The following is a 23,748-nucleotide window of genomic DNA, read 5'->3' as shown; positions in this document are numbered from 1 at the left end:
GAGGGGACCCTTGTCTCATTTGGAAGTTTCTCCTTTTTTCTTTTTGAAGCCTCAGTTCCATACTCTGCAAGTCCCAGCAGAGACAATCCAATAAAACTTGCTTCAAAATGCAAGAGAACATTATATTTCAAAGAGAAACAAGGGACATAAAAAATAAATTGAAACAGAGGGTTCAATGCTGTTGGTTCATTTTCCAAGATGACTCAAGTAAAATCGAATATGTTCCGGAACATTGTTAAAAGGGGTAGGGAAGAGATTTTGTCCTACGGGTTAATATTTGGGGGATGGGGAAGTAAGAGTGTAAATTAATCTTCTGTGTGTCTGTGTTTTAGTGAAGCAACAAAGCTAAATCAGAGCAGGGACTTCTCTTGGGTTGTGGCAAATCCCTATTCCGACGTGCGTGAACACAAAGCTGCAGATGCGTGTATCTTTCAGTCTCAAAAGGATTATTCAATCGGAAGATTGGCAAAGGCATCTTAAAAGTAGCGCCTCCCCCCCCCCCTTCTTGAAGTTGGCCGGCGGCATCTTCGGTTCAAAGTTTTGCAACTTGAGATTTATTTATATATCCCTTTGTAACAAATACGAGTCTTAAAAAAGCATGTTACAGCGACATTATGTACACCTAGCACCCCCTCCGCGAATAAAATAAATATATCAAGGCGGGGGAATCTAAATCCTAGCCTCAGATTGTCAAAGAAAAGTGGCTATATTTAAAATCATTATTAATAATAGTAGCAATTTTTAAAATCAAGCCAGATCGTGTCACAATCCCACACAGGGCATTAAATAAAGAAAAGACCCCTTCAGCCCCTTAAAGGCAAATCGATGCCTTTTCTAGGATCGGCCTGAAAACGACTTACAGGACTCCGCGTTTACACTGGAAGCCTTCGCCGCTTGCCGTCCTGACAGCACCGGTTTGTTTCCAAGTACAGTATTTGAAGCAACAGTACAGCGGACTCAGGATCGGGGGCCCGGGACTTTCCCCGAGTAAACTAGTATTCTAGGTTTTTCCTCTTTTTTAGGGGAGGGGAGTTGAACATTGCGCGGTGAAAGCGAAGTCGACTCACCTAGCAAGACTCCTAAAGTTGCGGGACCCGATCGCAGCGGGTGATCCTCCATTTTAATTCCGTCCAGCATCTTGGAGCAGTCAGTGGAGCCCCGGTTGAAACAGCTTTCCAGCGACTCGGGGTCCGTCGCTACGTCCATGGGGCGAAGGCTGGCTGCGGAGGCGAAGCGGGAGAAGGGGGAGGAGGCGGTTAGTGTCCGCTCCTGCCGGGATCAGGACCGCTGCGTCGCGGGGCAGAGGAGGCGAGCGCTGCCGAGACAAGCCGGGCGCCCATCGGCAGTCAGAGCATCGCGCCCCGACAGCAGAGAGGCAGGGTGGGTCACCTGTAGGCTAGGGGGCGCCTCCTGAGCCCTTCTCGGGCCGGAGGGGGCGGCGAGGCCCTCCCCGGAGCAAGGGGATCCCCGGCACGGCATGCAATCGCGGGCAGAAGCTCTCCCCCGGAGCGCTTCCACGCCACAGTGCCATGCAAGAGTCCCGAGCCAGGAGACGCTCCGTTTAGAAGCGGAGGAAAAAAACGGCGGCGGAGGAACACACCCACCCCGCCAGCCGCCTCACCACCGCCACCTCCTCCTCCCCCTCCCTTTTCCAAAAAGCGGGGGGGGGGGAGAGACTTGCTGACATTTGAACTCCCAATTGGTGCTCCTAATATCCCTGCGCCGCGGTGAGGCGGTATTCCTCGACGTCAAATAGTGCCGTCGCTTACTCGCGGGGGGGGGGAACGGGGGGAGAGAGACGATTAAAATAAATAAAGGGGGGAGAGAGAAGAAAGTAAGATGGGAGGGAAAGAAAAGCAAGCCCCCCTCTTTCTTTTTTTCCGCTCCCATTCCACCCCGGATCATGATGGGAAAGGATTCCAGCCAGGTGTAGATTAGAAGCGGAGTTTGCCCAGGTAACCAGTTTGTAGTGAGAGGATAGAGAGGATGGAGGGGTCGGTAGGGAAGGGAGGGGGCTGCTGGCATCCTGGAACACTTAGTGCCAGTGAGTGGACGGGATGATGAAATAAAGGAAAGGAAATAATGAAAATCAGGTGAGGGGACCTACTTACAGAAAAGTTGAAAAAAGAAACTGAGGAAGGGCTGGACATTGGGGGGCGGATTTGCCAATCGGTCGGTGGAAGGAATTCATGAGATCTAGGAACTTGCTGAACGGGGCTGATTGAATGGGGAGGAAAGCAAAGTTGCTGGCACGCCAACCATCTTAGGCAGAATGACCCTGCGCCCCAAATGCCTCCCACCCAGCCCCAACGGTGGAAGCCTACAGAAGCCGGCGGGCCCCCTTCACGCCCGGCTGGGAGGTAGGTACCTCGGCGTCTTCTTGGGACCTTCCGGGGCTCGTTTGAGGTTTTTAAGTTCCAGGGTCCCCTTCTTCCGGGACGCTGCCACCTGCGTGCTATCCGAGGATACGAGGTGGGGAGGGTGGGGAAGGAATGCTGTGGCTGGATTGGGTCCGGGAGTGTGGGAAGGGTATGGGTAGTAGCTGGAGAGGCAGATCACAGGGAGAGGTGTCAAGCGTGCAAGCTGGCCGCCGGCTGTGCCACCAGGGCTGATCTTACTATAGCATGGCACCGGCGTTGGCAAGCGGGTGCAGGGGGCTGGATGCGGTTACATCCGCCCCGTCTCCTATCTCTCCCCCCCACCCCACTCTCCGCCTCCCTCCCATAGAAGCCCTTGTTCCTGACACCCACCAGGCTTTTCTGTTTTGTTGTCTGGGGCATAAAAGAAAGGGACGGCCGCGTTTGCACCTGGCGAGAGGCCCCGGGAGAAAGATAAGGAGCTGGTGGACGACAACACACACACACACACACAGAGAGAGAAAGAGAGAGAGAGAGAGAGAGAGAGACAGACAGACAGACAGACAGACAGAGGAAGTAATACATGCTTCTATTTCTCAGATCGTTCCCGGTAACCCGTCTGATCATTCGCGGTAACCCAAAAGGAAGCTTGCGTCCTGTACAGCGCCATATATTTAAAGTACATTTGAAGCACATTTTCACATTTTCACCCTTGACCCAAAGAACCCTGAGAACCGAGTTATTTAAGGGTTCTGGGAAGTGTTGGTCTGTAAAGGGTACAGTTCCCAGCATTCAGCGTGGGGTGTGTGTGTGAATTTAAACGCGCTTTAAATGTATGATGTGGACGCAGATATGATTCACCCGGTTGTGTTTGGAGAGGGAGGGGAGATAACCCTTTAGAATCTCACGCACAGTTCGGTTTTCTTCCATGATCTCTCTCTCAAAACAAACACACACACGCAGAGAGAGAGAGAGAGAGAGAGAGAGAGAGAGAGAGAGAGAGAGAGAAGAGTCCGGCGAGCCTCTGTCCAGCGCGCCCAGAAAATTAAGCGCCTTTACGCACCCCCTCTATGAACTTGAATGCTGATGATGAAGAAGAGATGGGCGTGGAGGGGGGCTTCAGCTGCTGCCAGGGGGTCATGTCTAGAAATGGCCCTCATCTCCCCCTCAATTTTGGGACCGCTTGCTGGCCTGTTTCCAAGTGGTTGTCAAACCTAGGCGCACAGCAGCGCTCTGGTGGAAAAGGCGGGTTCTGCTCTGCCGCGTATAGTGGGGATAGGGGATACAGGCAAGTGTGATTTTATGGAGAGGGTCGAACTGGTGGGATTTCTTTTAGGGGATAAGCACGCTCTGAAACCCGCTTTGGGGCGCCCCCAGTTGGGCCTTTCCTTTGTGTCTACTTTTGCGCCCTGGCGCACAAGAGCGGAAACAGATGATGGTTCCATTGTATTGGGGACCCGGGCGGACAATTACGCACTGCCAGTAATCAAGGATAGACCCAAGCCAGGAATATTTGAGAGAAACCTTCCGTTCTTAACATTTCCGCGGTCCTGGCGGTTTCCATTCCAATAAGGGAACGAAAAGGAGAAATTGAGATTAATGAATGGATTGTGAGTGTGAGGCGGGATACAGAAATTACAAATGTCTTTAATTCCTCCGCCTTGTATTGACCCGCACGTTAAAGTGTGTGTGTGTGTATTTGTACGTGTGGTGTTGCATCAATCCCGACAACGTAGGGGTAACCGTTTCATGTACTGGCCTCAGCAACAATAACTTGCACCTCAGCAAAAGGACGGGAATAGTTGTAAATATTAATTCAATATCATTTGCCACTTTCTGGTGTCTGTGAGAGCATTATTTTCTCCTTACCCTATTCTGAAACATTTTCTCACAAACCAGGCTACCATGAGATGCAGCCAGTTGGTTGGTTTAAATACACACAAGCACACTCCACTTCTGGTGAACTTTTTTTTTAAAAAAAAACGATTGTTTCAATTAACTCTCTGAAGATATGGGAAATTATTTTCCCGCTGAGGTTTCTTAAAATGCACAATATTTCTTGGATTAGGATCAGGGGGCAAACTTCTCAGGAAAAAAATGATGGAATAAAAAAGAGGGATGAAAATGCATTGAAAGTTATTTGATAGTTATTTAAATTAAAGGGCTTTCTGCGTCTTCCTTTGGGTATATATTTTTTCCCTTCCGGTTTTGCCTAAATTGTATTACTGAAGGAAACTGTCCATGGATGTTTATCTCATTTTGGAAAGTTTTCTTTTTAGGTCATTTTCTTCCTTATTTTTTAAAAAGTTTATTTGATTGAATGTATATATATATATATATATATATATATATATTCGTCCTATCTTCTGCCACAGGCCTGTTTCTTTGTAGTCAGAAGCGTACGTATGTGCGGAATGCTGTGATTATTTAATTTTGAGATCAGGCTAAAATAATAATAGGAATCAAGAGCTCTTTAGATTTCAGGAGGCGATTCCGCTCGAAATCCGACAGCAAACCCGGCTCGCTTTAATTAAAACTGATGTTTTCCCTGGAATAAAACCTCTCTCCCCGCCTCCCGCCGCTCCTCCCAATGCAAACAATTCCGGATTTAGACCCAATTATCTCGTGAAATTACGAAGAAAAAGTCCAGAATTAGAAGATCCGCGATGGTGAGTTTGCCAGACACGGAGGAGATTGTGCAGAGAACGAACAGCGGCTGGAGAAACCGCTGGAACGGCTGTGAGGAGGAATATGCCACCTCCTGCCTCGCAGCCCAATTCCACAGACTGTGGGGAGTCCTAACCCACTCTCCGGAGAAACCTTTGCTCTTAGAAATACCTATTAGTCACCGTAGCAATTTTCACCCTTTTTTTTTAAAGTCTTCCAGTGACTACCAAAAGATCAGAGGTGCAGGGAGGAGGTGTGTACTGAGCGTGGGATGGCAGTGAGGGGAGGGAGATACCCGCCGCACCTAGAAACGGGCACTCAAAAAAAGCTCTAAAATTCATCTTCTTGATCCGGACTTGGGCTTCAAAGGAGAGGATGCGCAGACGGGGAAAGAAGACGGTGCAGAACCCTTAAGATTTACTTAAGAGTTGATGCGAAATTTAAGTGCAAAGCTGTTTGCGTGTATTAGGATCCCAAGCTGCTACTACCACCACTACTACTACTACTGCTACTACTACTACTACTACTATTAGGGTTAAAGGACTGTCGGAGAACAGAAGCCCCAATGCTCAAGCCTTTACTTGAAAGTTAGTGTGATGGTGGCGATGGTAATTCTTATTTATTATCGCCCTCATTGAATTTAGTGCCAGCGCTCACTTTTTCAACCTTGCCTTGGAATGGAGTAAGCACCATCGAAAACCGCGCGCGCGCGCGCGTGTTCAAGGAAAATGTCAGAAGTGTTACTCGGAAGGAAGCCCCCGTTTCATTCGGAGACACCTACGCTAAGAGGCAGTGTGTTGCGGAAAGGGTCAAGCAGAGCTTCGGCTCCTGTTTACTCGGAGAAGCCACTCTCTGAGATCAATAGGAGGTTGTTTCCAGATAAACAGCTGGGGGTGCCCCTTGGGTTGCTGAGGTTGACATCCCCTGGGGTTTCCTTCTAGAAAGAGACAGCGGAACTTAAAGAAAGACAATTGCGATCCGATCCTGGGCACGTTTGAAATCAAGGCTCCTGTTGGAAATAAAACTATGGAAGACAGGTCTGTGCGGTGAGGGGTTTTCGACTTGGCCCTATTCTCTGGTTTTATTCTGCAAGAGCAGGAGAAGAAGGGAAATTCCTAAGTCCCCGAATCTTAATGGAAGCCATTTCATTTCTTCCTCGAAATTTAAGCGCGTGGTGGTGGGGTATTTCTGCGCAGCACCTAGCTCACAACCAAGACGCGTCTCACGGCCGCATATGAATGCTGGATAAATTACCTCGCTTACTCTACCGGCGTGTAGATTACAAACCCTTATTCCTGTTTCCCCTACATCCTTAAAAATAAATAAAACAAATCCAGGAACTCTGTAAAAGTCGTCATAGATTTAGAGGTAAGAGGCTAAAGGAAAAGACGGGGGGGGAGGTACAGGGCCTGCCCATGAGGCAAGGAGAGGTGACCGCCTCAGGTGGCAGGATCCACAGAGGCAAGCAGATCTGGCACCCAAGGAATATCACCTTCTTCTTTGGCGATCACTCGTAGCTGAGTAAGATTGTCTTCCATAAACACGGTTCGCAGTGGCAGCGACGGCTGCACCGCTCGCTCCACGCAGCCTCTCGGAGAATAGGAGCTGCTGCCTTTCACCTCCCACCCCTAGTGAGGAAATGGCGGGGGCTACCCTCTGGAGTCTCCTAAGCTGCCTGCACCCATCTGATGTGATTCAAAGCGAGCTCCCTTTCCCTCGCAACGATCTCTGTGGATAAGGTTTATTTGATCTGCACTCACCCCTTGTTCCCAGTTTAAATTTTCATACCCCTTGTTCCTGCTGCAGATCTTTCCTTGCCCTGGAGAGGAGTGGCACCATTTTGTAGTTCGCCTCAGGTGCCAAAACGTCTTAGGCTAGCCCTGGGGAGGTGAATGGCTTACTGTATATCTGATCCCTTCTATAACATTCAGCACACAACTTTAGACCTGAAATCGTTTTCAATTCCTTGCTGCAGCCCGTGCCTACACTCCGCGTTTAGATCAAAGCACTTCTGAATCAGGACCCAGAGATTTACTTCCCAGTGAACGTTCCTCAAGGCCAGGCCTAGCCTCATGAAATCCTCATTGCAATGTAACCACCGATCTCAACACCAACGATAGAAGCCAATTGCAGTCTACCCCCCAAAAAACCATCCAGTTTTGCAGGAAGTGCTGCCATATTGCCTGGCTGGAGCCTCCTCCCTCCACTTTGCAGTCTACCAATTCATGGTCTGGGGTTTAGGATCCCCATTCCTCAACAACTTCAACCCTAAAAAAAGGTCAACAGCTTCAATCCTAAAAAAACTCAACAACTCTGGGGTAAAATCATAAAAAAGCTCATCAAGTTCAGTCCTAGAAAAGGTCAACAACTTTGGTCGGTCCTTTGGTCTGCCCTCACAGCCCTTCACTTCATCATATCTGGCTCTCTTTGAAAAAAGTTCGGACACCACTGCCCTATGGTCATGGATAACTGGAAATGTGCTCCATCAAGGTCTGGAGGGCCACAGGTTCCCAATCCCTGATTTCCACTTTCCCCAAAGGAAAGAGAGAATGTTCCGAAGGAAACTTTCAAAACCTTTAACAATTCCACTCGTTTCTCCTTCCCACTCATTCACACACACCTCCGCTTTTCTCTCTGCCCGATACCTGGATCCAATACTTTGACCCCTGGGAATAAAGTTCTCCCTTGTTCATAAGACTTCTGTGAAAGAGAGCATGGAATTGCAGCCTCAGTGAGTTCACCCAAAAGTAAATCTCTCCTGAGTTCATTGGAATTCCTTAGGCTGCAACCTACTTCCCTGGACTAAGTGCCATGAAACTCAGTGGGACTTACTTCTGAGTAGACAGGCATGCATAGGTTCACAGCCTTAATGTGCATTGCAACTACCACCATGACTTTGTGCGGGAACACAGGCGATTCATTTCTCCATTCAGTACATCACCCTGTACTATCACAGATGTTCAGTATTCATACACATTTTTTGTAGATTCAGTACATTTAAAGCATCCCCCCAAAGAATCCTGGGGGGGGGGGTAGTTTCTTAAGGGCATGGGGAACTGTAACTCTATGAGGAGGCGAACTACAGTTCCCACGATTATTTGGTGCAGTGCTTTAAATGTAGCCTAAAATGCAATTTTGCACCTCTCCTTTTTTCTTTTTCTTTTGCCATGGCTAAATGATCACAGCAAGGCAGCTAGTAGATTTTAGGAGGTTCATTCAGGCCACGGAGAGGAGCAATTCTCTAATTAGGGCTTATTGATAACATATTTCACACACCAAAGTTTTTTTTTGGGAGGGGGATCTCTGGTGTCAGAGGTGGACAAGAAGACATTTAATTTTATTTATCTACCCCATCTCTTCCAACCAAAAATTGCCAAGGGATTAAAAAACAACAACCGAAAATGAATAGAGTAATTTCCAAATCTGACAACCCTTCACCTGCATTGCCTGCTATGGAGCTCAGGGTTTTATAGGGAGAGAGATGTAAAGATGCTGAATTTAGCAAAAGATTAACACCAAAGGCTTCTGATTCTTCAACAGAATGAACAGTTATGTGTTTTATTTATCTGTTTCTTTCTTTTAAGTACCCCTTCCAAAAGCAACTTTCTAAACTAAATGGGTTTTGCGCCTGGAAGATGGCAGAGAAATCCAATTGTGCAACATGGCTGGATTTGAAAATCACACTTTGGATTATGCCCAAATGTGAACAGGCTCCCTAACATGCAGTCCAAAAAGGAAAGGAAAAGAAAGGAAAGAGCCCCCTTCCCTTGGAACTTTAACCTTCAGAGTCCAATTGAATTAATATTTTCTTGTTTGGGGATGGGAGTTTTAAATTCCATACAAGATGGTTCCATTCAAAACTGGAGAGAATATGGTTTACTCCTTCCCCATTCCCTAATTTATTACAATTTTACTTTCTGTTACACTCTGGAGCTGTCTTTATCAGTTGCTTGATTTGGGGAGAGGCTGTACCTTTTTCTAAATATAAAAATCTCCCATTTGTCACTATCTCCTTTAATCCGCAGCCAGCTCATTCCTATGTACCTATTCAAACGCAGTTTTCACTAACTGGGTCGTACTTTGCAGCCTTTCATGGTTGAAAGGGCTGCAGCTCAGTGAGACAGTTTGCTGCCTTGCATGCATAAGACCCCTGGTTCGATTCCCAGTGCCTCCAGGTAGGGATGGGAGAGACCTCTGAGTCTGAAACCCCATAGAACCAGCGGCAGTCAGTGTAGGCAATACTACGTGGACCCGACTCACTATAAGGCAGCTTTCTGTGTTCCCCTGTGCAAAGGTGGTGAGAGGAAGATTTGCCATAGTATTTGGCAACAGTCCCCCCCGTGCTTTAGCCCGGGGGGGAACTTGCAGCCCCCTAGATGGTGTTGGACTCTTATCAGCCCCAGCTAGCACGGCCAATGACCAGGGATGATGGGATTTGTAGTCCAGCAGGGCCATAGCTTCCCTGCCCTACTCTTTGTCTGTCTGCGGAGATAAGCAGTCTGTAGGCCAACCTCAGCCGGTGAAGACTGCTTCAGAATCTTCCCTCACACCCGAATAGATAACGGAGCCTCCCAGGGTCTGGCTATGCAGCTTTCCTTACTTAACGACCCCGCAGCCTAAAGCTGGCCTGCGTCCTAACAGTGGTTGACAAAAGGCTCGAGCTTCTGTGCCTTCTCCAACTATCGACAGCATTCGCGTTACTAGCCTTGTGTGCACTCTGCCCTCTTCTGGCCAATGCGCCTCAATGCAGCGTTTCTGAGCTCCAATTTCTTACCCCAAAGCAAGCTCGTCGCTGCCAGACTCTTGAAGCTCGGTTCAAGCTAAACAGAGGAGCGGATATCTGGCTGAGCGGGGGGATCGTTCTCTGCCTGTACCTAGTGGCTAGAGCGCGGAACCAGAATGGAATCTCTCTCATGATGAGCTTTTGTCAGTCACTCTCAACCTAACCTACCTCACAGGGCTCTAAGGAGGACAAAATGGGTAGGAGAGAATGTGGACTTCAGCCTGAGCTCCTTGGAAGAAAGGCAGGGTTTTGTTTAAAAATGTAATAAATAAAATAACCCAATATCTCAAATTCAGATGCTGCAACTGGAGTTCTTAGTAGATAGGAACGGTGTGTGTGTGTGTGGGAGATAGGCAGATTAGCAACAACAACAAACACTGCAGATATATTTTTTAAAAATCATCTCAGTAATCCTTGCAGCAGCACAGTATTATTAATAGTGAAGATGGGAGTTTGAGGACTAGCGGCTTGCATAAGGGTCATCAAATCCCGAGCCAGAGTTATAATCACATGATCACCCACTTTTAGCAGCTCAGCCTCTTAACCGCTGGACTCCCCCCCCCCCCAACACCCAAGTCTTGCAAGCAAAAGTAGGGCCGCTTCCACCTCCTATTCCTCACCTTGCCAGATCCCTTTTCAAAGGAGTACAGTACCCCAGCCCCGTCGCTCTCTAAGTCCCTGGAACCTCTCGCCACCTAGAAGGGCACAGGAAGCTTGGAAGCTGACCCTTGGTCTATCTAGCTCTCCAGGGTTTAAGGTTTCAGTCTTTCCCAGCCCCACCAGGAGATTCCACGTGCTCTGCCGCTAAGGTCCTGTCCTTCCCTCGAACGCACATCCCGATGCGTTCAACAATTGGGATTGTTGAAGTATATGCAACAACAAATTAATCAATTTGGGCCGTGCAATGTGGACTAAACTCGCTTATGCGGCTTCTCCAGGATTAGGGGCCCTGAAGATTTAAGCTTCATTAGTTTCGTATTAGATCCGGCCCTGAGCAGACGCACGTTCAGATATCTCCGGGGACTTCAAAAGCTGCCTTACTTCGGGCACAGAAGAAGCTTCCTTACACCTAGTCAAAGCCTTGGTCCAACTAGCTCAGTGTTTGTCTACACTGACTGGCAGAAGCTCTCCGGGGTTTATGACATGGGCAAAGCCAAGGGGGGCGGAAATAGAAGAAGAGAAAATGCTTAACTAACTGACCAGTCACGTCGGCTCTGCACCACCTAACAAAGTCCTATCCCTCCCCCCCCCAAAAAAAAACCAAAAATATTGGCTACGCCCATGGTTTCTGACCAGGTTTCCCCCAGCCATTCCAAGAGATGACTGGCTCCAGCCTGTGACCTTCAGCACGCAAGGCGGGTCCTCTTCCACTGTGCTATTGGCCGGACTGGAACTGTTAATCTTGCACACTTTGGTATAAAAGTAACATTGATTGGACTACGTTATGTGAAAACTTGAAACCACTGTGCTGCTTACAATGTGCTGTAATCATTACAACTACTCTGATAAATACATAGCAATGAAAAATGATGGTGGTAAACTACTTAAGACAGTATCCCAGCCAAAATGAAGCAGTCTAGGCGGGTGTTCAAAGCTTTACCGCTGTCCGCGTTTACCTGTGAGCAAGTCCCCTTGAACGCAGTAGGGGGTTAACTTCTGGGTAGACTTGTCTGGGTTTGTACCGATATCTTTCCCCCCTGAAATGAGTTTCCCTCCCTTCGGCTGGGATCCGGTCCCCATCTGACTACTACTCGCCCTTCGCTTTTACCTTTTCAATCTTCCTGGAGCTTTTCTGGAGTGGGGATCCAGCACGTTGCTTAGTCGGCGGCAGACTGAGATAATGAAGAAATGCATTCGTCTTTAACAGCGGCAGGCAGCCTAAGGCCCGTGGGCCGGATGCGGCCCAATCGCCTTCTCAACCCGGCCCACAGACGATCTGGGAATCAGCATGTTTTTACATGAGTAGAATGTGTGCTTTTATTTAAAATGCATCTCTGGGTTATTTGTGGGGCATAGGAATTCGTTCATTCCCCCCCCCGCCCCAAATATATAGTCCGGCCCGCCACATGGTCTGAGAGACGGTGGACTCCACGGCTGAAAAAGGTTGCTGACCCCTGGTCTTTAGGATCCAGCAGGGCTCTTGGTTGGAGACCGCATTCCGTCTTCCAAGTCCTTTGTTTTCCCCACAATCGCTTGTCTAAAACAAGATAATATGCATTGTGTTATACAGCCCCAACATCTCTTATATCAGCTCTGGCGGGGCGTATATAATATAACATATCCCTGTGGAATTACATTTATGTGCATCGCTGACATCTTTTCGGAATCAGTTGGAGACCCGTTTGTTCCTTAAGGCTTTGGGGAGTTAACTGTTGTCGAACTCAATAATTAGCACTTTTGGGTCTGCTATTGGATGTAAATTGGTGCCGCTTAACAATTCTTTCTTTAGATAATGTCGTTTTAAATGTTTCTACCAGTGCTTTAAGTGGGTTGCATTTTATCTCTCTTAGTTTTGTTAACCGCCCTGGGCTCCTTAGGGAGGAAAGGCGATGCAGAAATGAAGTGACGCTATTGCTTACTACTACTAAAAATAATGGGATTGTATCCATAAAAATTAATAAAAGAATAATTAAAAAAAAAAATCTACTTAGAGTAGACCCATTTAAATTAATGGCCTTAAGTTAGTCATGCCTATTATTTCCAGTGGGTTCGCTCTGAGTAGGGCTAGCACTGGGAACAATCTGATGATGATATGACATGATATGATATGATGCAGATCTAACAGGCCTATATCTCTCATTATTTTCAAGGACGAGCAAAACACAAGAACCAAACATTTTTCGAGATCCATGGCAGCTAAAAGTGTTATAACTCTGACTTCTGTATTTCCTCTGTGTGTATCATATCTGGAAGATTTAGAGAAGCGTGTGATCATTTTTCCTTGTATTGTTATACCCCACAGTGAGTGGGTGTTACTGTTTATCCTTTGGGGTGTGGATGGATGAGTGGGTTAATGGTCTTTTAAAGGGGCGTGCAATGCGACTGAAATATTTAAAGCGTGAAGGGCACCTTAAAACAAAGATGACATGACACACAGCCCCCTTTTCCAGTCCGTGTTAAAGGAGCGATGCCACCCTGGTCGGATTTGGACTGTAACCTCCTAGCGGCAGAGATCTGCCCTTATAAAAACAAAACAAAAATCAACACCACCAGCAGCCATGCAAAAGTACGTAACTTCCAGTGGCAGGTTGTTATACCTAACAGCGCAATCCTCACCAAACTTACTCAGAGGCACTCTGATCGGATGGCCACGGTAAGCTGATTAAACCTATTCGGTTCATCCATTTGAAACGCTCAGTCGGTTAAAAATGTTGCTGTGTTCGTAAAACAACACGACAGTAAATCAGATCAAATGCTTAATTCCCAGCCCAGTTCAGTTTGTGACAGCGGAAACAAATAAAGTAAACAAGTTATAAACGATATTGCAACAAATTCCAATCAAATATTGCAAGTCTAGCGTGTTACTATCATCCCAGCCATTATACGCATAAGTAAATTTCAAAGGAAAATACAGTCCTCCCAAATAAATGTACACAGGATCATATAGTCCAACGAGAAACGACTTTTTGTCTGCTTAGAAATCAGAAGGAGAGGCATTCAGACAAACGGTTTCTGTTTCCGCGAAGGCGCGCGGAGACGGGTTTGAAATTCCACATGGCTTTGCCAAACACACGTAATAGGAGCCAACTCCTGGGGGCCGCGGGGGCTTCGGTCCCCACAATAAAATATTTGAGGGGTCCGGGCCCCCACGAAGTGGATGGGCATTCCCATGGTGTGTGTGCACTGTGTCATGTGATCGATTATGCGGGGCGGGGCTTACCTCACCCCCCCCCACCCAATATTTTATTCCAGTTAGCACCCCTGCAAACTCGTATCAAAGGGGAGCGTGTATTTGCCCTCCAATCAGGAAATTAGAGAGGCTCCTCAAGGATGTGCGGAACGTTTTCATCCGATTCCTCACAATACTGGCAAAGCCTTCTCGGAAAGCTGTAATGTCCAAAGACCACGTAGCCATCAATTAGGAAGAAGTTGCCACCTAGCTCGGTGCTGTCGACACTGACTGGCAGCGGCTAGGGAATATTCTTGGCCCAACCTGGCGATGTCCCTGGGGACTGAACCTGGGAGTTTTTGCGTGCAGGCAAAATGTTCTGCGGCTGAGCTACGGTTCTGTGCGCTTCCTGGCAATGCTTTCCTAGTATATTAAGAGAGGCACCCGCATAGCAAGGCTAGCTTGATGCAAGCACGGACTTTTATATAATAAAATAAAATAAAATAAAATGGTTGGGGAAGGGGGGCACAACTTTGAGGAGGAGGGACGTTCGAGGGGATGGCAGGTTGAAAAATGCTTTGGGTCAGTTGGTTAATTTAGGCAGGATATAAAGGCATTTTAAAACCCCGTTTCCTAATGGGGAAAATTTCAGCACCTGCTTATCTAGCTCTTGAAATCAAGCGGGGAGTGGGGGGGCTGTTAGAAAGCCCGGATGTTTGCGGGGATCGCGGTCAGATAAGCCTGTAACCTTCTGGGCTCCATCCACCCGCCTTGCAGAGCTCCAAAACAATCATTCGAAAATGAATTGAAGCAAGAGTGATATCTAAATATCCCCGCTGAAATGGACTGGGCTTCAAAAGTGCGTGCCCCCTGAATATATTTTTTAACCATTTGTACTCCAAATATTGCTAAAAGTGGATTACAGAATATAGACTGCATTCAGCTTAAAAGAAGACAGTGCTAAATATATGTGTCTTTAAAAGTTTGGCGCGTAAGTTTTCTTCCCCATTGAAATAGGCTGGAGGTAGAGCGCGCTTAATTGGTTCGATCGGGGCCCTTGGGAGACGAACAATATTATATAAAATGTCAGAGATTTAAAGCTCAATCACCCATATCCTAACATAACCTTCAAAGAATATGTATATTTACAGACACAGAATGGGAATGATGGAGGTTAGTGATCAAGCAAAATTCAGCTTATTTGATGTCCCTGTTTATTTCAAGGGGTGATTAATCAACAGGACTTTTCGGGTGCGATCTGAAACCTAGAGAGGAAGGTTTACTGGAGATAGTGAAAGTTACTCCTGAGTAACTAGGCATAAGATTGCGCTCTATGAAACACCTGTATTGGGTTGGATTGAGTACAATCGTTTTCAAGTTTGTTTCGAAAAGGTTATACATACAGCTTATTTTGAACGGTACATAGCCCTTCACCCCTTCCCGATAAAACTTCTAACACCGGGTAACGGTCCGAAAAGAAGAGGTATTAATCTAATGATTTCTTAAAACAAAATTTACATGATCACCCAAAATGTTCCCGCTGTAACCCAACACATTTTCTTCAAAATATAAAACCAAACTACAAAATCAACTGAACAAATTTCATTCCTCGGCTTTGAATTTTCACTTTAAAAACTGCAAAAACAGCAACAGGAACCAGGAAGGAAACACGAGAGTTTCTCCTTTGAACGCGTGGAATCCCTTATTGTTTCAGATGTCTCAAAAACATTTTAAGAGGCTTATATTTAAGGCTTGAATGAGTGCAGCTAAATATTTCCAAGACATCTGAAATAGCGCAGTAAATTCGCATGAGAAATCAACCCCTTTCTTTGAAGAAAGTTTGAAAAACCCGATACACCCAGAAATCAATAAACCCCTTTCCTAATTTTTCAGCCTGTTTACTCTGACGCGACTTCCAACTGAATCACTGTGGAATTTGCTTCCTTGTAAGTATGTTAAAGATTGCACCACCAGCATCTCAACCGTTATTATTACATCTGATCTGAAACATAGTTACACTCCGACCTCGAATCTCTCTAATTTTGAAGGGAAAGTCCCATTATATTCAAGGCAGCTTTAATTCAGAGTAAACGGGCGTGACCTGTTTTTACAATTATTTGAAACGCAAACTTTGTAAGATTAGTTATCCTAAAAAGCAAACGAGAGAAACCCCATATAACTAAAAGAAAAATAAAGTTCTGGTGGGTGGGTGGGACTGAAGCTGCCATCGTATACACACTTACCTAGGAGTAAATCCCATTGAATTCAGTGGGATTTGCTTCCGTGCAGGCATGCACAGGGTCACCAGCGTAGATGAAATTGGTCGCAGTGGGACTTACTTCTGAGTAAGTGTGTCTGGCGATGGTGCTGCAGTAACACGTGCTTTGCATTTCTGCTATTGGCTTCAGACGTTACTCCAAACTCGCTGTTCAAAGAGGCCTGAAACGGAAATGCACAAGGCAGGTAAAGATGAAGGAGGAGGCTTCTGATTGTAGTTTTAAAAGGCACTGGGGAGTTCTAGGACGTGGATCTGCCTCCAGTTTTCGAAAACAAACTGCTTATGCGGATTTATCTCTGAAGGTACCCAAGACCCCATTAACGCTTGACTGCCGCCCCAATTAAACGTTATATAGAACATGGCGTGTGATTACTATGCATCTACAACGAATCCCTGACCAGATGTTCAGTCTACAAAACTGAGGTTATGTGTAGACACACGTATTTACTAATTTAGGAACACAGGAAGCTGACTTTTACTGAGTAGAAGATTGGTCCATCCAGCACAGTACTGTCTACACTGGCTGGCAGCAACTCTCCAGGGTTTCAGGAAGGGGACATGCCTAAGCTTACCCGGGGGTGCCAGGGATTGGACCAGGGACCTTCTGCATGAAAATCAGATGCCTCACCACTGAGCTAAGATCCATCCTCCCCTCCATTTCCTCCATGGTTCAGCTTCTCTCTGTCTCCAGAATGCCCTTCTGCCCTGAAAATCATTCAAAAGGTTGCATATTCCTCCAAGAGCTAAATGTAACTTTTTAAGGCCCAGATACTTGTCTTAATCATTTATTTATTTAGCTTATGAAACTCAATAAAATGTATGCCACTGTGTTGTTGTTGTTGTATGTTTATATATTATTTATATTATTAGCAGGTCTTGCCTTGGTATTTTTTTTCTTATGGAATTCTAAAGCGTATGGTACTGAGGATATTATTATTATTATTATTATTATTATTATTATTAGTTATTACAACCAAATCCTACACAAGGGAATGGGATGTTATCCACTACCCAGACGAAGGGGTCTGTGTGAATTAAAGGCCTCCTACAGGAATCGCTTTGATCCATGGAAAGTCTGGAGTGTTCATTCCCTACCTCTTGGAGTCATAGCCAAACAATGCTTTGCTTAAAAGCCAAAACAGATTTTGTGGCACTTTAAAGACCAACAAAGTTATTGTGACGCAGGTATGGATTTAGTTACATTTTTGCTTTGGACACACCATACGTTTTAAGAATGCCCCCCCCCCCCCCCCAGTATCCTGGGAACCATGGTTTGTTAAGACTGCTGGGAACTGAAGCATGGCGAAAGGTAAACTTTAGTTCCTAGGATTATTTCGGGGCAGAATGTGCATTAAATGCATGGTGTGCACTCAGCCCACATCATTAATGGTGAAGGAAATGAAGCTGAAATACATAATCCTATGTGCTGCAATCCTAACTCCACTCACTCAGGAGTAAGCCCTTTGAACTGAATAGGACTTATTTCTAAGTAGACCTGGTTCAGACTGCGCTGTTAAATGTGTTTCAGTACAAGCCTATATGTGTGCGTGAAATAAGCCCCATAGAGTTCAATGAGTTTTGCCCCCAGCAAAGTGTGCATAGAATTGCAGCCTCAGCCTTTCATGCACCACAGGTCATTCACTCCTTGATTTGATGCAGAGTTCCGTGACATCTAGACTGTGCACATACCATATATTTAAAGAAAAACCCCTCAAAAAAATAATAATCCTTGGGTTCTGAGAATCATAGCTCTGTGAGGGATAAACTACAATTCCCAGAATTCTAGGGTGTGTGGAGAATATGTTCTAAGTGTGTGGTGTGCATGCAGCTTTACCCCCCAACTAAAGATGCCCAAAATTTCAGCCTAGCCTGTCATTCCACATAGGCTCTTTTGGAAGCCAAATCAAGGGCTGGGTGCTCCTTGTTAAAACAACGTCAGCATATATTTATATTCTTATGGCATTTATTTACCAGGTGGACCTCACAAAGTGGTTTGAATAAGATTATGACAACAGTAAAGGTAAAGGTAAATGGACCACTGACCATTAGGTCCAGTCATGACCGACTCTGGGGTTGCGGCGCTCATCTCGCTTTATTGGACGAGGGAGCCGGCGTACAGCTTCCGGGTCATGTGGCCAGCATGACTGAGCCGCTTCTGGAGAACCAGAGCAGCGCACAGAAACGCCGTTTACCTTCCCACTGGGGCGGTACCTATTTATCTACTTGCACTTTGACGTGCTTTCGAACTGCTAGGTTGGCAGGAGCAGGGACTGAGCAATGGGAGCTCACCCCATTGTGGGGATTCGAACCGCCGACCTTTTGATCGGCATGTCCTAGGCTCTGTGGTTTAACCCACAGCGCCACCCGCGTCCCTATGACAACTATAAGCATCACTTTAAAAAAAAAAAGTTACTGTAGAAAGGATAAGACCACTTATTTGTTGGGAAAAAGTTGTTCCAGCTTCTTCTCCATTCCCATGGTGATGGGGGAGATGGTCCTTCAGATGTCCTTGTGGTTGTGTGTGTGTGTGTGTTGCAGGGGTGGGGGCGGGGTGGGGTGAAGAGGCTGCTACAGAAGCTGGACGGTGACAGTTCCTCAAGCTCCTTTCTTCTCCACTCTGTTCAGGGGCAATATGGTATTGCATTATTTTTTTCTCCCCAGTCAGCATTCTTCTCAGTTAAAAATTAACCCTTTTAAGAATATACCTGGAGTTTGATTACCCGGCCTAGAATTAACGAGCCATTATAGGTGCTAATGGGCCCAGGTGAAGATCTGTGAAGGACTGGGTACCTTTCCCCATGTGCTGGGCACTAGTGGGCCCTTGTTCTGAGCTTCCCAGAATCATTCCCATAAGCTGAACAATGTTTGTGCTAATGATGACAACAGCAGCAGCCTGTGTTTCAGGAAAATCTGTCATGCATTGCTTCTGTAGCATGAATCATTAGGGATTCTGTGGGAGCGTGGCTTGCGCCAGTAATGTGCTTAAGATGAAAAGGAGGCTTTTAATGAAGACTTCTAAGCCAAAAAACACGGAACCTGTGGTTCTCCAGATGTGGTTGGACTACAATTCTCATTGTCTCATGGCTAAACTATGGAACGTGCTCCCAGAGGAGGCAGTGGTGGCCACCAACTTAGCTGGCTTTAGAAAAAGATTATACAAATTCATGGAGGACAAGACTATTAATGGCTACCCGTGGTGGCTATGCTCTACCTCTGCTGCCAGAGGCATTATGCATCTGATTACCAGTTGCAGGGAGCCACATGTGGTCAGAGTGCTATTGCACTTGTATTTAGCTTGCAGGATTCCCACAGACCTCTGGTTGGCCACTGTAAGAATAGGATGCTGGTCTAGATGGGTCAATGGCCTCATCCAGCAGGCTTTTCCCATGTTCTTTTGTTTGTGCCCAGAGAGGGCATGCTTGCTACATGGAGTCCAGCAACATTGGGAGGGCCACAGAGACCTCCCTGCTGTAGGTCGATGTTGCTTGATTCAATGGAACAGTCTACCTGAATATTACTTAGACAGCTGTGCCTGACACTACCAACCTTTCTCACTGATTTGTTCACAGTGAAACAAATCCTAAAGTTCTGGTCTTAAAAAGTTAATTAGACAGCAGCGGTACCTATTTATCTACTCGCACTGGCGTGCTTTCGAACTGCTAGGTTGGCAGGAGCTGGGACAGAGCAACGGGAGCTCACTCCCTCACAGGGATTCGAACCACTGACCTTCTGAACAGCAAGCCCAAGAGGCTCAGTGGTTTAAACCACAGCGCCACCTGCTGTGTTCTACCCACCACTGTAAGAGGCAATAATGCCCCTGAATACCTACTGCTGGAAATCACTCAGGGAGAATGCTGTTGGAGGAGGAACTATATTTGCCCAGCCATTGTGAAAGCAATGGTGTGCCCTGGATGTGTGCCCTAAATAGGTGAGCTGAAAGACCTTGTGTTCTGGATATGATGTGAAAGTTCCATCTCATCATCATTTTGCCAACGGGCCTGAAACAAAATGTTGCTGTGTAGAGGTACTCCTTGGTTCTGATTCTGGCCACTTCCTTCCATTCTATCCCTCCCCAGCAATCAGGCAGCATTCCAAGGCTTCTCAGCATGTTCATTTTGAGGATTCTACCTGTCCCTAGTGTGGGTTTCTCTCTCCCTCTCTCTCTCTCTCTCTGCACATGTGTGTGCTCACCATAGCTTTTTGTGCTTCTGCAAGCTTAAGGGAATATGGGCGGCCCTCTCAAAGCTTTATATTAGAAGATTGACCTATAGAGGGTCCATAGCCAGGTGGTGGTGCATCTTCTTCAGATAGAAACATTCAATGTTCACCATCTTCTCAAGTTAACACGATTTAGGTAGCACCCATTGCCTCATGGTTGTGTATCTGCTTTGCAAGGGGAAAGTCCCATGTTCAGTTCCTAGCATCTCTCTCTCTCTCTCCAGTCAGGTATCAGATGCTGGGGAAATCTCTCTGCCTGATAGGATTGCCAGCTTGGCCCTGCGATTGTGAGTGCCTGGGGCCATGAGTACCATGCAGCATGCATGGCCCTGGCACCAAAATGTGTGGGTGCCTGCCCACCCCCTGCATGGGGCACCCAGGGCCCCAGGGTGTTGGCATCTATGCTGCCTTAGATCCTGGAAAGCTGCCTACAACTCTGGCAGTCAGTATTGGGCAAGATGGACCATTGGCCCCAATGCATGGCAATTTCATATGAAGATGAATTTCAGTATTTCCTGGGAGATATTTATGTGTAGGGACAGAAAGGCTTCTTTGACAAGTAGCACAAATTTCCCCTGGTGCAGGAATCCTTGGGTCTTTAAAGAGAGGTACCATAGGCAGAAATCTAACAAGTGCTGTTTCCCCTGGAAGGAGATGGATTTATGCAGTTCTTATTTTCTTATGAGATGGTCCAATCCGAAGGTCCTGTCAGTCATATTAGCACACGGGGGGGGGGGGGGGACAGGGACAACGACCTCAGGCTTGAGCTGCCTCTTGATTAGATGAATGGAGTATTTTGTGTATGTAGAAACTACTGTATAGAGGTAAAATTTACATCCTTTGCCCTACCCACTTTTGCCATCACTGGCATGATGTGGCCCACGGATGGTTGCAAAGAAGCAAGTGTGGCCCTCAGATTGAAAATGTCCATGTACCAGAGGCACTGTAGCTCTGATCATCAGACGCTGAGAGAAGCGGCAAGATTTTCTCATGTGGTTCCAGAGATTCTGTTTCTTGGGTAGCCACTGTCAAGTATCTGATGCTGGTGCTTGACAGATATTGTGTTTGATTCAGGCAAAGCATTATTTTGGATTTAGTTTTTATGGGTAATTTAATTACTCTGACCTTTATCAATATGGTACAAGCTGGCAGGTGTGTATGTTGAATGCCATAAAAATATATTGATGTTTCCAGTACTTGTCTGTGTTTAACAAATTGCACATAGGAGGTGCGTGTGTGTGTGTGTGTGTGTGTGTGTGTGTGTGTGTGTGCGCATCAAGTGCATGGTGATTTGCATGTTGCATATTACTATGTTTTGAAGTGGAAATGATAGTGCATCTTTTTATTTCTATTCTTAATTAAGGCTGAAATTGTAAGCTTCCTTTAAACACAGTGAGACTATTGTACTGGAATGCAGGAAGTTGCCTTATACTGAATCAGACAATGACTTGTCCCCTGGTGTTGTCTACACTGACTGGCAGCAGCTGCCCAGATTCCAGACAGTTAATCTTTCTCATTCCAACCTGGAGATAATGGGGACTGAACCTGGGACCTTCTGCAGGCAAAGCATGTGTTCTACCACTGAACTGTGATGTGTCTCCATAATGTGCACAGGACTGGGCATGCCTCTCCATTAATGGAGCATGGAACTTGCAGCAAAATGCTGCAGTATAGAGTTTTTCTTCTCAGGATTCCTGCCACTGTACTCCATTCTTTCTCCCCGCACTCTGCATATTTCCATTTAGCTGCCTATAGTCCTTCAGCATTTTGTGATCACTGAGCATGCTCAGTCCTCATTGACAGAAGTGGCTGGTGCCCCGTGGGACTGGCAGAGTGTAAGGCAAGGAGACCAGCAGTAGGGGGAGCCAGAGCTAATGACAGGCAGAGCCATCTCCCCACTGGTTGGTAAGAAAGGCAGTGGGGATTGGCTGAAGACTGAGGACTGGGCCTAATGTACAAGCCTCCTCCGTTGCTAATTGGCCTTTTAAAAGTTATTCCTTCTGTAGGGCTCTTTCAATCCCTGAAGATAACATGTACTTCAGAAAACAGGATTCCCACAAGCCTGCTGACATTTTCATCTTTTGGGGAATGGTAGGGAGGCGGGTGGCGCTGGGGGTTAAACCACAGAGCCTAGGACTTGCCGATCAGAAGGTCGGCGGTTCGAATCCCCACGGCGGGGTGAGCTCCCATTGCTCAGTCCCAGTTCCTGCCAACATAGCAGTTCAAAAGCACGTCAAAGTGCAAGTAGATAAATAGGTACCACTCCAGCGGGAAGGTAAACGGCGTTTCCGTGCGCTGCTCTGGTTCGCCAGAAGCGGCTTAGTCATGCTGGCCACATGACCTGGAAGCTATACGCCGGCTCCCTCGGCCAATAAAGCGAGATGAGCTCCGCAACCCCAGAGTCGGCCACGACGGGACCTAATGGTCAGGGGTCCCTTTACCTTTACAACTTGGGTCATCATTGCAAGGGCACTCATAACCTGAACACTGGGAATAGAGGAATTGATGGTGGTAAGGCTATACTCCTATTAGGAAAGGCTATACTCCTTTGGTCTCAGTGGGGCTTTGACCTGTGTAAAAATACAGTAAAATAAAAATAGGAATGGACTGATTTAATGCAGCAACCAGAAGTTGAAGATATAATCATATATTTAAAGCCTGCACAGACACCATACATTTAAAGCACATGACTCCACCTTGAAATATCCTGGGAGCTGTAGTTTAAGGGTGCTGGGAATTGTAGTCCTGTGAGGGGTAACTACAGTTCCCAGGGTTCTTTGGGAGGGAAGAGTACTCTAAATGTATGATGTGTAAACCATCCTTATCCCCAGAATATGTATTTAAAGCCATTATATTTAAATAGAATGAAGAAAGGAAAAAAATATTTTAAAACAAACAATTTTTTGCAAGGGGATTGCAAGTCCTACTCAGAGCAGCAGACCCACAGAAATGAATAGTCCTTAGTCATGTTCATGAATGCCAATGGGTCTACTCAGAGCAGGGGTAACACTGAAGACAACAACCCCCCTACCCCACAACAAATGATGATGTCATTGTCATCATTATCATTAGTTGCTGTTTATTAAATTTGTGTTTATGTTTGTTGGGAGTAAATAATATGAATCTGACAAAAGTAGGGGAATACTGGGCAAAGATATTTTTGAAAAGGGGTGGAGAAGAAAAATATTGGGAAATTCCACCGACTCCACCTATTAAATCTGAGGGGGGAGTGGGAATTTTCTACTGCTTGAGGGGTGAAGAGATTCCCTCCACCTCCCATTGCCCTTTTCCCTGTTTTGCTTAAATATTTGCCCCTTGCTCAGGCCAATTGGTTTATCCACGGAGCTCTGGAGTTCTTCCCCCAAAGTCCTGTCCTAAAAGCACCCCCATAATCCTGATGGAGTCACCTAAACCAAAGTTCATGGTCTCTTGTGAGGGGTAGTAGTTAGTTGTTGTTCTGTTAAACTTTCCAAGCATAGCTCTAACTTAAGGTGTGTTTCAAACTTTTCAAGGTGTGCAAAATGAGAGACTTTGCTAACATTATTCTTTCCATGTCCATTTTTGGGAGAATCACTGGGTTGCCTCCATCTAATTTATACACAGAATAGACCTGTTG

The 23,748-nt window shown here is 46.3% G+C and overlaps 2 protein-coding genes across 7 annotated transcripts in view; one reads left to right on the top strand and one right to left on the bottom strand.

The window, feature by feature from the left end:
- LMX1B (LIM homeobox transcription factor 1 beta) overlaps nt 1–1,545 on the bottom strand; it is a 152,304-nt gene extending 150,759 nt beyond the window's left edge. Inside the window, exon 1 of one of the 2 annotated variants that reach the window (XM_083597060.1) lies at nt 1,068–1,545. In XM_083597060.1, coding sequence (XP_083453186.1) covers nt 1,068–1,206 — 139 coding nt within the window. In that variant the 5' untranslated portion in view covers nt 1,207–1,545. The remainder of the gene's footprint in view (nt 1–1,067) is intronic. The other variant, XM_083597059.1, reaches the window with a different exon arrangement.
- Nucleotides 1,546–1,803: 258 nt separating this feature from the next.
- Nucleotides 1,804–23,748, top strand: part of LOC310754786 (uncharacterized protein) — a 40,001-nt gene continuing 18,056 nt past the window's right edge. For 2 of the 5 annotated variants that reach the window (XR_014544010.1, XM_083597096.1), the window contains exon 1: nt 1,969–2,360. Coding sequence is in view for 1 of the 5 variants with exons in the window: in XM_083597096.1 (XP_083453222.1) it covers nt 2,273–2,360 (88 nt within the window). In the remaining 4 variants the exon portion in view is untranslated. The other 3 variants (XR_014544009.1, XR_014544011.1, XR_014544012.1) reach the window with 3 other exon arrangements.

Source organism: Podarcis filfolensis (genome assembly GCF_964270895.1).
Source record: "Podarcis filfolensis genome assembly, chromosome: Z".
NCBI lineage: Eukaryota > Metazoa > Chordata > Lepidosauria > Squamata > Lacertidae > Podarcis > Podarcis filfolensis.
The sequence above is the reverse complement of the archived record's forward strand: the minus strand, read 5'-3'. Positions and strand labels throughout refer to the sequence as shown.